At 45.4% G+C, this 14,082-nt stretch overlaps 1 protein-coding gene across 1 annotated transcript in view; it reads right to left on the bottom strand.

Moving 5' to 3' along the window:
* Window positions 1-331: 331 nt before the first annotated feature.
* Window positions 332-14,082, bottom strand: part of MTHFS (methenyltetrahydrofolate synthetase) — a 254,605-nt gene continuing 240,854 nt past the window's right edge. The window contains exons 4-5 of the mRNA XM_082647170.1: window positions 13,629-13,721; window positions 332-351 (exon numbers count right to left, since the gene is read on the bottom strand). Coding sequence (XP_082503296.1) covers window positions 13,644-13,721 — 78 coding nt within the window. The 3' untranslated portion in view covers window positions 332-351; window positions 13,629-13,643. The remainder of the gene's footprint in view (window positions 352-13,628; window positions 13,722-14,082) is intronic.

The following is a 14,082-nucleotide window of genomic DNA, read 5'->3' as shown; positions in this document are numbered from 1 at the left end:
TTGAAGCTACTGAGACTTAGGGTAATTTGTTATGCAGCAAGACATAACGAATACACCCGTTACTCCCAAAGGAAAGCTAATCAAGGAAAAAAAGAGAGAAGGCACAGGTCAATATCAGGAATAAAAGAGAGGATATCACAAAAGACCTAACAAACATTAAAAAGTTGTAAAAGTTATTTGCAGAATCTTGTGGTCATAATTTAAAATTTTAAAAAGAAAAAATTCTTAGAAAAACACAATTCACCCAAACTGAACCAAAAGAAATGGAAGACTTACAGAAAGAAAATTCCAAGCCTGGGTCCAAAGAATGCCAACTCGTTTCATGAGGCCAGTAAAACTGTGATAGAAAACCTGAGAAGGACATTACAAGAAAAATCAAATATAAGCCAAACTCTTTATGAATATAGATGCAAAAATCCTAAATAAAATATAGCAGTTCAAATCCAGTGATATATGAATTTTTTTTTATTTTAGCAATGTATGGTTGCTTTAACATTCAAAAATTAATTATTATAATTCACCACTTTAATGGAGAAATAGGAGAGAGGTCATATGATCATTTCAAATACGCACAGAAAAAGTATTTGGTGAAATTCAGTATCTGCTTATGTTAGAAACATTTAGAAAGCTAGGAATAGAAGAGGATTTCCTTAATCTGATAAAAGGTATCTACAAAAAGCCTGCTGCAGTCATTACACTTATGGAGGCCTCCCCTGAGGCTGATAATGTATCAGAGTTTCTTGCTACCCTCAGTTTACTCAACACTTCACAGGGGATTCTAAACCATTGCTAAAATAAGAAGATAAAGGAATTAGAAATGAAGGGGAAAAAATTATATTTAGTCATAGATGGCCTGGTCACATAAGAAAAATCCAGAGAATATGGATATTTTCCTCGAATTGGTAAGTGCACTGAGCATACAAGCTCCCTGTTGCCTGTACCCCAGACCCAGGCTTCCAGAGCAGTTTCTTTCTGGAACCTTGCCAGTCATCAGTGTGAGGAGAAAGAGCTGATGAACCATGATCTGACTCTGAAATCTTTTGCCCGATGTAACCCGCATTACCTGTGTCACATGTCGTTGGCCAAAGCACGTGACACAGCCACTCTACAGGGTAGGGCACGTCATCCTCCTGCAGGGAAGGGCATGGGAGAGGGGAAGTGATGCTACAACCTGTCCTAAGAGTAAGGGGCAAAGGTGTGGAGGACAGAGAAAGAAGCAGGGAGAGATACAGGAATGATGGCAGGTGACAAGACACCAGGATTACAGGAGAAAAGTAGCCAGTGAAAACTTCCTGGGGCAGAGTTGCCAAAAGAACAGGTAGGTCTCATCCTCATCTTTATACAGTAAGTCCCCTACATACAAACGGGTTCCGTTCCGAGAGCGCAATCATAAGTCCACTTTGTTCGTAAGTCCAGCAAACTCACCCTAGGTACCCAACTAACACAATTAGCTATATCATACTGTACTGTAATAGGTTTATAATACTTTTCACACAAATGATACCTAAAAAACAAACACACAAAAAGTAAAGAAAACATTTTTAATCTTACAGTACAGTACCTTGAAAAGTACGGTAGTACCAGCTGTTTTACTCTTGTTTCCGGACATCCTAGGCTTGAAATAAAGATACTGTACTACTGTGCTCTACACAGTACTGGACAGTAAAGTACACAAAACCACAACCACTTGTAGAGGATGCATGCACGTGATAATGTACACCAGACACATGAACTAACTTTTGTGATTGGACATGCAAAAGCAAGTTCGCATCTTTGAAAGTTCACAACTTGAAGGTTCGTATGTAGGGGGCTTACTGTACTTGTTTGCTTTGGTATAACATGAACTCCTATTTCACAAACATCTGATAAAGTCCATCACATACATAAACGCTCTGCAACAAGAGAAGCCACCACAATGAGAAGCCCATGCATTGCAAGGAAGAGTAGCCCCTGCTCGCCGCAACTAGAGACAGACTGTGCACAGCAACGAAGACCCAACACAGCCAAAAATAAAATAAATTTTTAAAAATAAATAAATTAATTAAAAAACATAAAACAAAAACTTAAATAAAAAACTTAAGGAAATTAAATTTTGCACGTGGCCAAACATGTGCTGTGTGCCAGCACATTGGACGTTGCGTATCGTATGCACCCTTCTGTCTACGTATAGACAGAGCCTTAGAACAAGTAAACACCAGGTCTTCATCTATCAGCATTCAGTCCATGTGCTGGTTTGGGTTTCCTCAAAGACAGACTTTACGTTGAGGGTGTGAGTGCAGATAGTTTATTTAGGAGGTGATTCCAGGATGCAGTCATAGGAGGGAGGAAGTGAGATAGGGGAGAAAAAGTAACCAGTAAACAGTGTGTTAGCGTGCAAAAACCCGACTGGGATAAGGAGAAAACTGGATATTAATCCTAACCCAGAGCCATAGAGCCAATGTAAAATACTTGTGTCAGAGTATTGCCAGAAGGGGCAAGGGAGCTGGGGTATACCCCAGTTGCCTTCAGTCATTCGTTAAGGGCTCCTTGAAGCAAGGCACTAATTCTCCAGTACTTCCAGCTTGTCCCAGGCTCTGCCATCTACAAAAGCCCTCAGGCAGAGGGATGCAGAGACTGGCAGATGGAAATCAGCCCTACTAGACCATAATGCCCAGAGCTGAAGAGACACAGGTGGGGCTCTGACAGCCACCTCTGCTTCCATTACATCTCCTGTCTTCCAAACCATCCCTGTTTGTCTGTTCCTTTATGTTCTAGCATTTCTTGCTGACTTCTATGCAGATTTTGATGAGGGATAGGGGGTCTCCTGTCCTCTGCTCTGCACTACCCTGTTTTAAGAACCGACATCAAATGTTTACCCACCAGTAGGGTCTGAAGCGGATGCAACAGAATGACCAGGACAAAGGCTTAAAGTGATCAAAGTGTTTTCCATCCCGATCCACAATGAAGAAGCAGCCTCCGAAATTAGCCCCATGGTAGAACAAGCGTCAGCCAGCCGGCTGCTTCATTCTGCCAGCGTAGGCTCCACCCTTATTCTGAGACACTCGCTCCCTCCTGGAGAAGAGCCCCCATGTGCTCTCTCGAAAAGCCTCACCAGGGACCTTCAGCTGTAAATAAAGCCGTGGCTGAACCAAGCCCCGCTCAGAATAGCAAGTATCTAAGAAGATCTGCATGGCACTGTCTTCCCAGCAGGGAAACGCTGCCACGGTGCCCATCACACCCTTCCTTAATTATCTCAGCATAGCACAGAAGCTAGAAAGCCCCCATCATTAACTTTTATGGAGGATGTTTTCCAAGAGGATGCCCATGTCCCACCCCACTCTTCAGAACTGGCAAGTGATATACCCAGAGCTTGCAAAGAGTTTGAAAAGTTGAAGGTGGCCACGATCCATCTAAGACAGTTATTCTCAACCAATGGTGTTTTTTTTGTTGTTGTTGGTTTTTCTTTTGGGCCGCTCCGTGCTGCATGTGAGATCTTGATTCCCCAACCAGGGGTTGAACCCGTGCCCTCTGCAGTGGAAGCACAGAGTCTTAACCACTGGACCACCAGGAAGTCCTCAACCAGGGGTGTTTTTGCTCTCCCCTTCCACCAGGAGACACTTGCAACGTCTGGAGAAATGTATGAGAGTGTGCAGGTGCTAGCTGGCATCTAGTGGGTAGAAGCCATGAAAGCTGCTGAGTGTTTTACAAGGACAGGACACCCTCCCACAATAAAGAATTATCTTGCCTAAAATACCAGTGGTGTTGAGGTTGAGAAACCCTGTTCTAAGGAGATAATTCTGCTGGACCCTTAGACACCCCCTTGCAATCGTATTTCATCCCTTCAACCCTGACTCTGCCCCTCGCAGACTTCCTGTTTTGCTAATTAAGCTCTAAACAAGACCTCCTTCCACTCCCCAACCCTGTTATGGTCTCAGAATTCTCTCCTCAACTCAGCAGCTGGTCCCTTTCATCATTCTAGTCTCAGAATTTCTCTCGCAATGTCCCCTCCCCAAATCTCTTACATGTCAAAGTTCCTCTTCCAGCAACCATCTACTTTTCTTCATTCTAAGCCCAGAATGTCCCCATCTCTGCTGTGAGCCCATCATCCCCCACACAAGCCTTTCTTGGTTCTTGGATCCCAATGAAGAGGAACTTCTATGATGCCCTCCCAGCTCTGAAACAGCAGCTCTGGAGCCAACCCTGCCCAGGGAGCAGACATCCGAGTGTCTGGCTAAGAAGATTCTAGGATTCGGGTTCTGACAGCTGGAGCTCTCATTTCGGGTGCCCATGCTACCCGGTAATGGTGAGACGGAGGCCTCTCTGTGTGCTGGCTGCGATAGCAGACAGGCTCCCTGCTGTAGTAGCCAGCCCTCCCTCAAGCAGAGTCTTCTTTGGGCCTGGGGTTAGGATGAACAACCTGAAAGCTTGAGCACTGAAGGTCCAGGGATGGTTGGCTTGGGACTGTCCTGGTTTTAAAAATGAAAGTCCTCCTGGGCTTCCCTGGTGGCGCAGTGGTTGAGAGTCCGCCTGCCGATGCATGGGACGCGGGTTCGTGCCCTGGTCCGGGAAGATCCCACATGCCGCGGAGCGGCTGGGCCCGTGAGCCATGGCCGCTGAGCCTGCGCGTCCGGAGCCAGGAGGGCAGAGCAGAGCTGCGGCCTCACTCTCCACTTGGGCTCATTTGGGACAGGGGGGTTCTCCCTGATGCTTCTTGGGTTTAGGTCTGGAAGTCTGTCTCAGAAACTCAGACTTGATAGTTTCACGCCATGTAGTTAGGTTCAACAGACCTCCTCGGAGCATTGCAATATACTTCCTACTCCTTGCCATGGGGACAGAAGACATGAGACCACGGCTCCTGCACCGGAGGACCTCTGGGTCTAGTGATGTGTGGAAAGACAGACAAAGTGCAGAGTGGCAAGAGCTATGACAGAGGCCAGGGATGGGAAGGAAATGGAGAAGGCAGTCAGGGAAGGCTTCCTGAAGGTGTCAGCACCACAGAGTGCAGGCCGAAAGGACAGAGAAGCTTTGCCAGGCAGCAAGGGAGGATTAAGGAAATATTTTCCAATTGAATGAAATAACAAGAAAATAAATACATTGAGAAGCCTTGGCAATGCTTATAGACTTAGATGGAGTGGAGAGAAATGCAATTCTCTTTGATCATGGAATGAAAGCATATCTGTATACTTATAAGGTAGGCTTACCATTTTTGAAGACGTATCTCCACCTATTGCCCGTTTTTCATTTTCATAACCCCCGCTTGAGGGTAGAGACAGAGACTGTTATTCCAATTTACACTGGGGGAAGTTGGTCCCACAGAGATAAGCAGTTTGTGCAACTCACATGTCTAGTTAACGTCTCCAAGTTTTGACCTTGAGGGAGGCTGCTGAGTACAGCGTGGACCGCCTGGGCTTTGGAACCAGACAGACTTTGCAAGATCCCACATTCTTTTTTGTTTTGTTTTGTTTGTTTGTTTTGCGGTACGCGGGCCTCTCACTGTTGTGGCCTCTCCCGTTGCAGAGCACAGGCTCTGGACGCGCAAGCTCAGCGGCCATGGCTCACGGGCCCAGCCGCTCCGCGGCATGTGGGATCTTCCCGGACCGGGGCACGAACCCATGTCCCCTGCATCGGCAGGCGGACTCTCAACCACTGCGCCACCAGGGAAGCCTGATCCCAGATTCTTTACTTACTAACTCCATGACCTTAAGCACATTACTGAGCCACAGTTCTCTCTTGTAGGAAATGGGGAAAATAACATCTCCTGTGCAAGGGCTGTCGTGAGGATGAGATGAGGAAACCGATTTCAAGGGTCTAGTAAGAGCTTGGACCAAGTAGGCCATTAAGAAATGGTTTCTAACAGACATAGAGAACAAACATATGGATACCAAGGGGGGGAATTGGGGGGAGATGAATTGGGAGATTGGGATTGACATATATACACTACTATGTAGAAAATATATAACTAATGAGAACCTACTGTATAGCACAGGGAACTCTACTCAGTGCTCTGTGGTGACCTAAATGGGAAGGAAATCCAAAAAAGAGGGGATATAGGCATAGGGAGAGTTGATCCACTTTGCTGTACAGCAGAAACTAACACAACGTTGTAAAGCAACTATAATTAAAAAAAAAAAGAGAAACCAAAAACAAACAAAAAAAGAAATGGTGTCTACAAGAGTTTGGGCTCTTAATTATGAAGACCAAAGGATAAGTTTGCTGTTAAACTGAAGAAGTTTCCCCTGCTTAGATCTTTCGTTTGTGGGTTTGCTTGCTTGTACTTCCATAACTCGATTCTTGGTGTGCTCAAATTAATTAAACAACCTTTCTTCAAGGATGAGAAAGCCGATGTGCTTTTGAGGGGCTGCTAATTACACTTGATGTCTCCTTTAATAATGTGAGATTAAAAAGAGCTGAAAGTGAGATTCTTAAGTGCACAAGACAACCATGGTGATGACACGTGGATCTAGACTGAATCCGTAAACTTGTGTACTTGGATTCTTTTCTTCATGTAGTGCTTATATATATATTGAAACCAAGGAGCAGAAGATATTATCACTGATAAGCCACTTCAAATGGCGATGCAGTCCAACCTCCACGCTTTTATGACAAGCAGCTGAGGAGAGTGGATTCATGCAGCTCCCTTATCCCTGACCCAAAGCCGCTCATAGGATTCACCTTCCCCCCTGACTGCCTGGTGATGGCCTTGGTCATTGTTGCTGGCTTCAACTTCAGTCTTATTTGTTCCTTTTAAAAAATAAAAAATAATAGCATTCTTCTTCCCCTTTATCTACATAGAAAGAACAGTTACCATTTCCTTGGAGATGCTCTTTCTCTGCCAACGTTGAGGGGTGAGGACCCTGAGGGGACATTGACCCCATGTCTGCCCCCAGCTGCTCCAAGTCTCCCTACTTCATCTAGGAAACAGCAACACAGATGAGAAAGAGCACAGGCTGGTTAGACAGGCCTGAGCTCACATCTTGACTCCGCCACCAATACTGTGACAAGGACCGTGTTTACAACTTCCGCGGAATCTCCTTTGCCTCTAAAATGCAGGTGGTGAAAGCTACCTGTAGAATTGCTATGAAGATTAAATGTGGCCAAGTCTGTAAAGCACCTAGAACAGGGCCCACACAAGGTAAATGTTAAATCAATGAGGTTTTCCCCTTGCACGTGGTCACTGCCTCAAAATCCAGCCACTGCATTCATTACTTTGAGTCTCGCAAAATCTATTACAAAGACCTGAAAGCAGATGAAACCCAAAGTGATTTTAGCCAGTACCACTGCTATAGTCATTATTCCATCATAAGACTCCAAGGGCTCACTCCAATAGATAACCTACACATCAGAGTCTACCATGAGCCTTCTGTGTGCCAGGCACTGAAGTCGTGTCTGTGACCAGGACATACATACTCTCTACCTTCTGGAGATGATAAATAATGGGTGAATGTCCACCTTCAAAGTAGCATAGATGGTTTCTGGGGGCTGGGGAATAGAGATGGAGATTGTTACCCACAAGGAAGGTGGCTATGATTTTCCCAAAACGCAGCAGGGCAGGCAGAAGGGGCCATAAGCAAGAAGAACCTCCATCGGGGAAAGGTGCGTATTTCCAGTCAGGGCTACAGTAAACCCCGGGGGCTACCTGGGAGGACCAGTAAGAAGTATCTCCTAAGGAGAAAAAAGCAATAAGGGGCAAGCCCAGTCCAGGGAAAGTCAACGCCTTTGATCCGGCTCCGCCGTTGCTACAACAAGGCTCTAAGAATCCGAACATCTAGGATACCTTAGTAAAGGATGCTTAGACGGAAAGTCACACGGTGTGGGGGAAGGGTTTATCTAGTAGCCATTTGACCAGAAGCGTGAAACTGCCTAAGAAAGCAGAGACTGATCAGGAGCTAGAGTCAGGCAATCCTAGTACCAGCGCTCTAGCTGGGAGGCATTTCTGCACCATGGGGTTTTGTGCAATTCTCAGAGAAAGAGAGGCTGTGCCGTGCTGACCTGTGGCTGAGGAGAAGAATCCTTGGGGTCTGAGTCACAGGTCAGGATCCAGATGCAGCAGGAGGCTGGATGACCTCTTTACACTGCAGCCAGTTCAACAAGCCCAAAGTGGAGCTCAAGAGGCCACGAGCAGACGTGACATCACAGTGGTTCGTGGGGGGCCAAACAGGATGCTGATGTCCTTGGACAGAGTCCTCGGTCACAGCTGCTGCTGTTCACAGCACTGACAGCAACCCCTAACCAGAAAACATACAGCAGGCACTACTATATCTTCTTTGCATATGCCAAGGGAAATTATTTATATTGAACTTGGATACACGTTTAAAATTGTTTTGATTCTGTTTTTGCTAAGTCACTTGTTTACGCAAAGTCCCAAAGGTCTCTTTGAATTAGAAATTTTAGGTCTTATTGAACTAGAATGACCCCAAACTAACTACACCCAACTCATCATCCCGGGGCAGTGGTTCTCAACTAGTGGTAATTTTGCCTGCCTCCTTCCCCACAGTCCAGGGGTCATTTGGAAATGTCTGGGACGTTTTTAATTATTGTGATCGGGTGGTGTTATTGGTGTCTGGTGGACCCAGGGATGGTGCTAAAAATCCTACAATGTTCAGTACAGTTCCCACAACAAAAAATTATCCAGCTTGAAATGTCCATATTACTAAAGATGGGAAGCCCTTCTTTAGGGCAGCGCTGCCCCTAATATTCGCAGGGTCTAGAACAAGTATGCAGACACAGGGCCTTGGCTTGTGCCTGCCCCACCCTTCCCCTCTGCCCCAGCTCCTTCCTGCACTGGGAGAGGCCTGGCACACACTTATGCAGACAACCCTGTCTGCACGTGGAACTCTGTCCACACCCCCATAAACCTAGAGGAGCACGGATCATGGGGACAGCTGCAGGGAAAAGCAATATAGACTCTGGTTGCAGACTTGGGGACCATCGGGGCAGGGAATTCTGAGGCCCTGAATACTTGAACAGTAATGTGGCGGGGGAGGGGGGTCACCATTTCATTGCCCCTTAGAGCAAGTTACAGCCAGAGGAGAGCTAGGGCAAGGCCCTGTAAAGCCTGGGCCCCGGGCCAGGGGCCCTTCAGCCAGAGTCTGTGGGCAATGCCGCTGCAGGCTCTACGCAGGTGTGAACCATGAGTCCAGGGCATGTGACGCCACCAGAGCCGGGAGCTTAGGGATGGTTAGGAACTAAACATGACCCTCTGAAGACCTTGGCTATCTATTCGGCCCCGGCCCCCCTCTGTCAGCTGTTTGGACCCCAGAAGGTGGGGGAAAACCAAGTTTCAGAAGAAAGGCTCATCAGAGAGCAAAGGCCTGAGAGCCTGAGAAAGAAGGAGATCCCAGGGTGAGGACAGCAGAAGGGGAAGAAGCAGCGTGAAAACAGCCATGAAATTCCAACCATCTGCCAGTCCTCTTTGATTCCCCTGACTCTGAGATAGAAACATTTCAGCTCCTTTCCCTCATTTGACTTCACCTAACTTTATGCTCTGGAAAATGACCCGGTGAAAATGATGTGCCCAGACGTAGAAATTGGAGAGTGGAATGAATGACCCGCTGCTCCCAGACGTGTGATGTGCGATGTCTACCTGCCCTGGCATCCTTACCTCCCAATGTCCTTCCCATCATTCCCCTTGCTCCACCCCTCCCCCACCTCCATCACTGTCTCAGTTCAGGTGCTCATTATTTCTCCCATGAACCATGGCAACTGCCCTAATTGGTCCCCCGATAACAGTCTCCACCAGTGCATCCTCCACATAGGCTGCTGGAAAACCCTTCCTGTAACACATCTCCAGACACGCCACCCCAAGTTCAGAACCCTTCCGCGGCTCCCCTCGCCCACAGAGTACTGCCCGCCTGCCTTAGCATGTCACTGTCCCCTGACTCGATGGTTTCTGCTCCAACTTCAAGGTTCCTGTTTTCATGCCTGGACCCACCAACCTGGGGAGCTTTCCAGGTTTATCTCCCAGAACTCAAAGCCCTGTTACATCTGTAACTTCTCCAATAATGCCTCTCAGACCTGACACCTTCAGGGCCCAGAACTTTTTCTACATTTCCAGTGTAAGTCCAGGGGAACGGCCAACAGAGGAATCATCACCGCATCCCAGAGGCGCTTCAGAAATACCATCAGGGACGAAAGCTGAAGAGGTTTGTAATAGACACCGAGATGCACTGCCCAACTCTCCCTTCCAGGAAGGACCTACCCTACTGCAAGGCCAGGAGTCAGCAAACAGCTGTGGTTGTCAGCTCCTCCAGGGCCACCTCTGCTGCAGAGACCTGCCTTGCCGAGATGCCCTTCCCTGTGCAGCTCTCACCTGGTGACTGAGGTGGGAGTATAAAGGCCTGGTCATTTGGGTCCAAAAGAATGCAACTCTAACGACCACTGCTTGCTCCAGAGAGCCCTCTAGGAGCAGCAAGGTTTTGTTAAGCGTACATTGCATTTTCACCTCTCCTTTTGCCCAGTTTGACTGGAGCCTCCAGCAGAGGATTCGGTTCTATAGGAAGACGAGAAAACACACTATTTACCAAACCCAGAAGGAATGCGCCCCCACTGCACTAAGTCCAGCAGGGGCCTCCTCTGTAGGCCAGGGCTGACAGCAAAAGAGGCTGTTACAGAATCTGGCTTATGCAGGGCATGGGGGCTTAACCACCAAAAGCCAACAAGTTGCAATTATTGTAATGACCAGTGAGGACAGAGCAGTAGCTATGGGACCATGACCCATAATAGACTATGGAATCTCTAGAGGCCAAATGTATGGGCAATAAACAAAGGTACTGGCCAGCTTATAGCAGCAGAAGAATTCAAGGCTAGATGACCAGTAGGTTGACAGAAGTTGCCCCAATGTACAATGCTACAACTTTTGCCTGGTTTCTGTACCTGAGTCAAATTTTAGACTGAGAACTCATGGACCAAACAGGTGGCTGGGTCCCCAAGAGGAAGGATCCCGCAACATTCTGGCAAGTATGCACATCAAATAATCTTCCTGTCCTTTCACAAAGGAACCTACAACTATGTACTAAGGTAGCTGTATACCAAGGAGAGGAGAACGCCCAGATATTTCAAGGATTGTTAGTCACAGTTGACATTGATCCCTAGAGACCAAAAACTTCATCATGGCCCTGCTGATAGGGAAATATGGGGGCCAGGTAATAAACAGATCCCTTCCCAACGTCCAGGTTATGGAGGGTCCGCTACATCCACAGACTCATACAGTGATCACTTTCCTGGTCCCCAAGTGCATAATTGGGATTGTAACACTCAGCAGTTCATTGGGTCCCTGGCCTGTGGGGTACTAGCTGTCTAGAGGAAAAGCCAAATGGAAACCTCTGAAATAACCCCATCCTGACAAGAGAATAAATCAGAAATCATATTGCATCCCTGGGAAGGAGGCAGAGATAAGTACTACCCTCAGGTAGGAGCAGAGGTGTTGTCACCCGCATGTCTCCAGGTAATTCTTAAGTATGGCCCCTCTGCAGAAAGCCCATGTATCCTGGAGGATGGCTAGAGACAACTGCAAGCCCAACCAAGTGATAACCCTGATCACAGCTGTAGTTTCTTTGTTAGGACAGATTAATATGGCTTCAGGTACATGGTATGTGGTCACTGATTTGGCAAATATGTTCTTTCCTATCCCATTCAGAAAATAGGAATGGAAATAGTTTGTATCCACATGGAATGGACAACAATATACATCTACGATTTTGCCCCAGCCTGTTTGTGTGTTCGGTGAGACCAATGGGAAGATGAGAGTGTGGATTCACTGTGGGCAAGTTGATGCCTCAAAGACCCCCTTGTGCTCTGAGATTATACAATTCTCTCTCTTATTAAAGCCCAGAGCACATCTTTTCATCTCCCGAACATTCCCAAGGAACCAGAAGCCATTGATGTGTATCAGCAATTTAAATTGTTTTGTCGATGTGCATTAAGTTGCACTTATCTGCATTAAATTCATTAACCATTGGACCACCTAATTATCCCATGTTTGCAGAGATTTGAGAATTCATGGTCCTTCCCTTCCTAAGGAAAAAAATTTTTTACGGGCCACGCCTCTGTCTCCGTGCCTTGCCAATGCTTCAAGGTGGCAGGCATGCCGAGTCAGGCAGGATGGCCTTGGAAGCTCAGGAACTGACTCAGCCTGGACGGGGGGAGAAACAATGAAAGAAAGGCAGCCTGGGGTCCAGAGACACCAGAGGGTGGCTGCATCATCCCTGCTCTTGCCTTCAGATCTGGCCCAGCCTCCTCCTTCCCTGGACTCATGACACATTTAATCCTGGCTTCCGCCCCAGCAGCCCCATGTGCTGTGGGGCCCCAGCCTGCCATCTATGTTCCGACGGGATGAGAAAGGGATGAGAAAGGAGGACGAAGGAAAAGAAGTAAAACCTGTAAAATTCATCTTTCATAGGCTATAAAGGGGAGTTAAAAGTTGTGCTTGTTTAGAAAGTTTAGAAATGCTGACTGTAGCTGTAAGAATGTTCATGGAATGTCTCATTGATCGTAAATTATTTTTTAAAAATTAGAGGGTTACTTTTTAAAATTCTTTAAGACAGAAAATGAAGTATAAAACAATCGTTTATCAAAACACACATCAAAAATCAAAAGAGAAGACAGAGGACAAGTAGACATAAAGTGGGATGACAGATGATAAACATGGTGTGGTGTTTATAAAAATGAATGTAAGTGGCCTACCAAGCTATTTAAAGATTGTACAATTTTTCTCTTTTTGGCTGTGCCTCTCGGCCTGTGGGATCTTAGTTCCCCGACCAGGGATTGAACCTGGGCCACAGCAGTGAGCGTGCCGAGTCCTAACCACTAGACCACCAGGGAATTCACTAAAGATTGTATTTTTTTTAAAGTTACCGTTAAGTTGTCCGTAAGATATGTTTCTGCAGCAGAAAGATTCTAAAAGTTAAAAATAAATTCACGGGCCAGAATATGCCTGTCAAATTCAAACCAAGGAACAGCCAGATGAATTCTGGACAGCACAGTGTTTAAAAGCAAAAGTTTTACATAAGACTTGCAAGCACATACAGCAAAATACTATAAAAATGCACAAGAAATGAAACAAAAATGTGCTTTTTTGGTTGTTTTAGGGAGAAAGTAATTTACCGTTATCAGTCTATTACAGATGCAAGTAGACAAGAGATTAAATAAGGACATAGAAAAAATGAAAGACACAATAAATGCAGTACCTATAACAGACTTATACTAAGTTTCATAATCCACAAATATGGATTACTTTTTCTTTTGAAGTATACATACCTGGTCTATAAGCAAAAAATGATTGCATACTAAATCATATCTATAAACACAAGAGAAAAAGTTTTATAGATAATACTTTGAGATCACAATGCAATAAGTTAAAAATTCAAATAGATATTAAAAAGAAAAAATACTCAGACATCTAGAAACTAAGAATAACACCTTGCATGTTGCTGAGACAAAGAGGAAATTGAAACCGAGAGAGACAGAAAGAGACAGGGAGAGATTGGAGAATAAGTGAGAATGAACTTAACACTTTTGTAACAGAAAATCACATCAAGGGAAAAATAAATACCAGAAAAATAACTGAAGGAAAGAAGCAATGGAATAAGAAGAAAAGAGAAAAGCAGTGAAATGTAGGGTTTAAAGGGCTCCAAAGGGGAAGTCAAATGGACCTGGGTTGCTTGTCTTCACTCCAACACACACAGCTCTGCAACCTTGGAATATCTGGTTAATTTCTCTGTGATCCATTTTCCCACGTTTCTCATCTGTAAAATATGGGTAACAGTGCCATTTTTATAGGGTTGTTGTAAAAATTAAATTCAATAATGTCTGGTAAAGCTTAAAGCACAGTGTCTGGTAAAAAACTGATAAAGGATGAATGAATCTTAAGAGTTTGAAGTGGTAGTTACTGTTTCTGTAAGAATGGTAGTAGTTATAGCAGTGTTACTAAAAGCTACAACTCTTAAAGGCAAACAGAACAATCAGAACAAGCCTCTGGTCAACCTTTTACCAATATAAGAAATATAAAATAGATCATTAAATATGAGAATGAGATTCTAGTAACTAACAGTACAGGAAACATTTTAAGTATATGGCAATATTACATATAGTTGTAGGATAAGAAAT

Source organism: Grampus griseus (assembly GCF_964374135.1).
Source record: "Grampus griseus genome assembly, chromosome: 2".
In the NCBI taxonomy this organism is placed as follows: Eukaryota; Metazoa; Chordata; class Mammalia; order Artiodactyla; family Delphinidae; genus Grampus; species Grampus griseus.
This window is presented reverse-complemented; position numbering and strand designations above follow the sequence as displayed.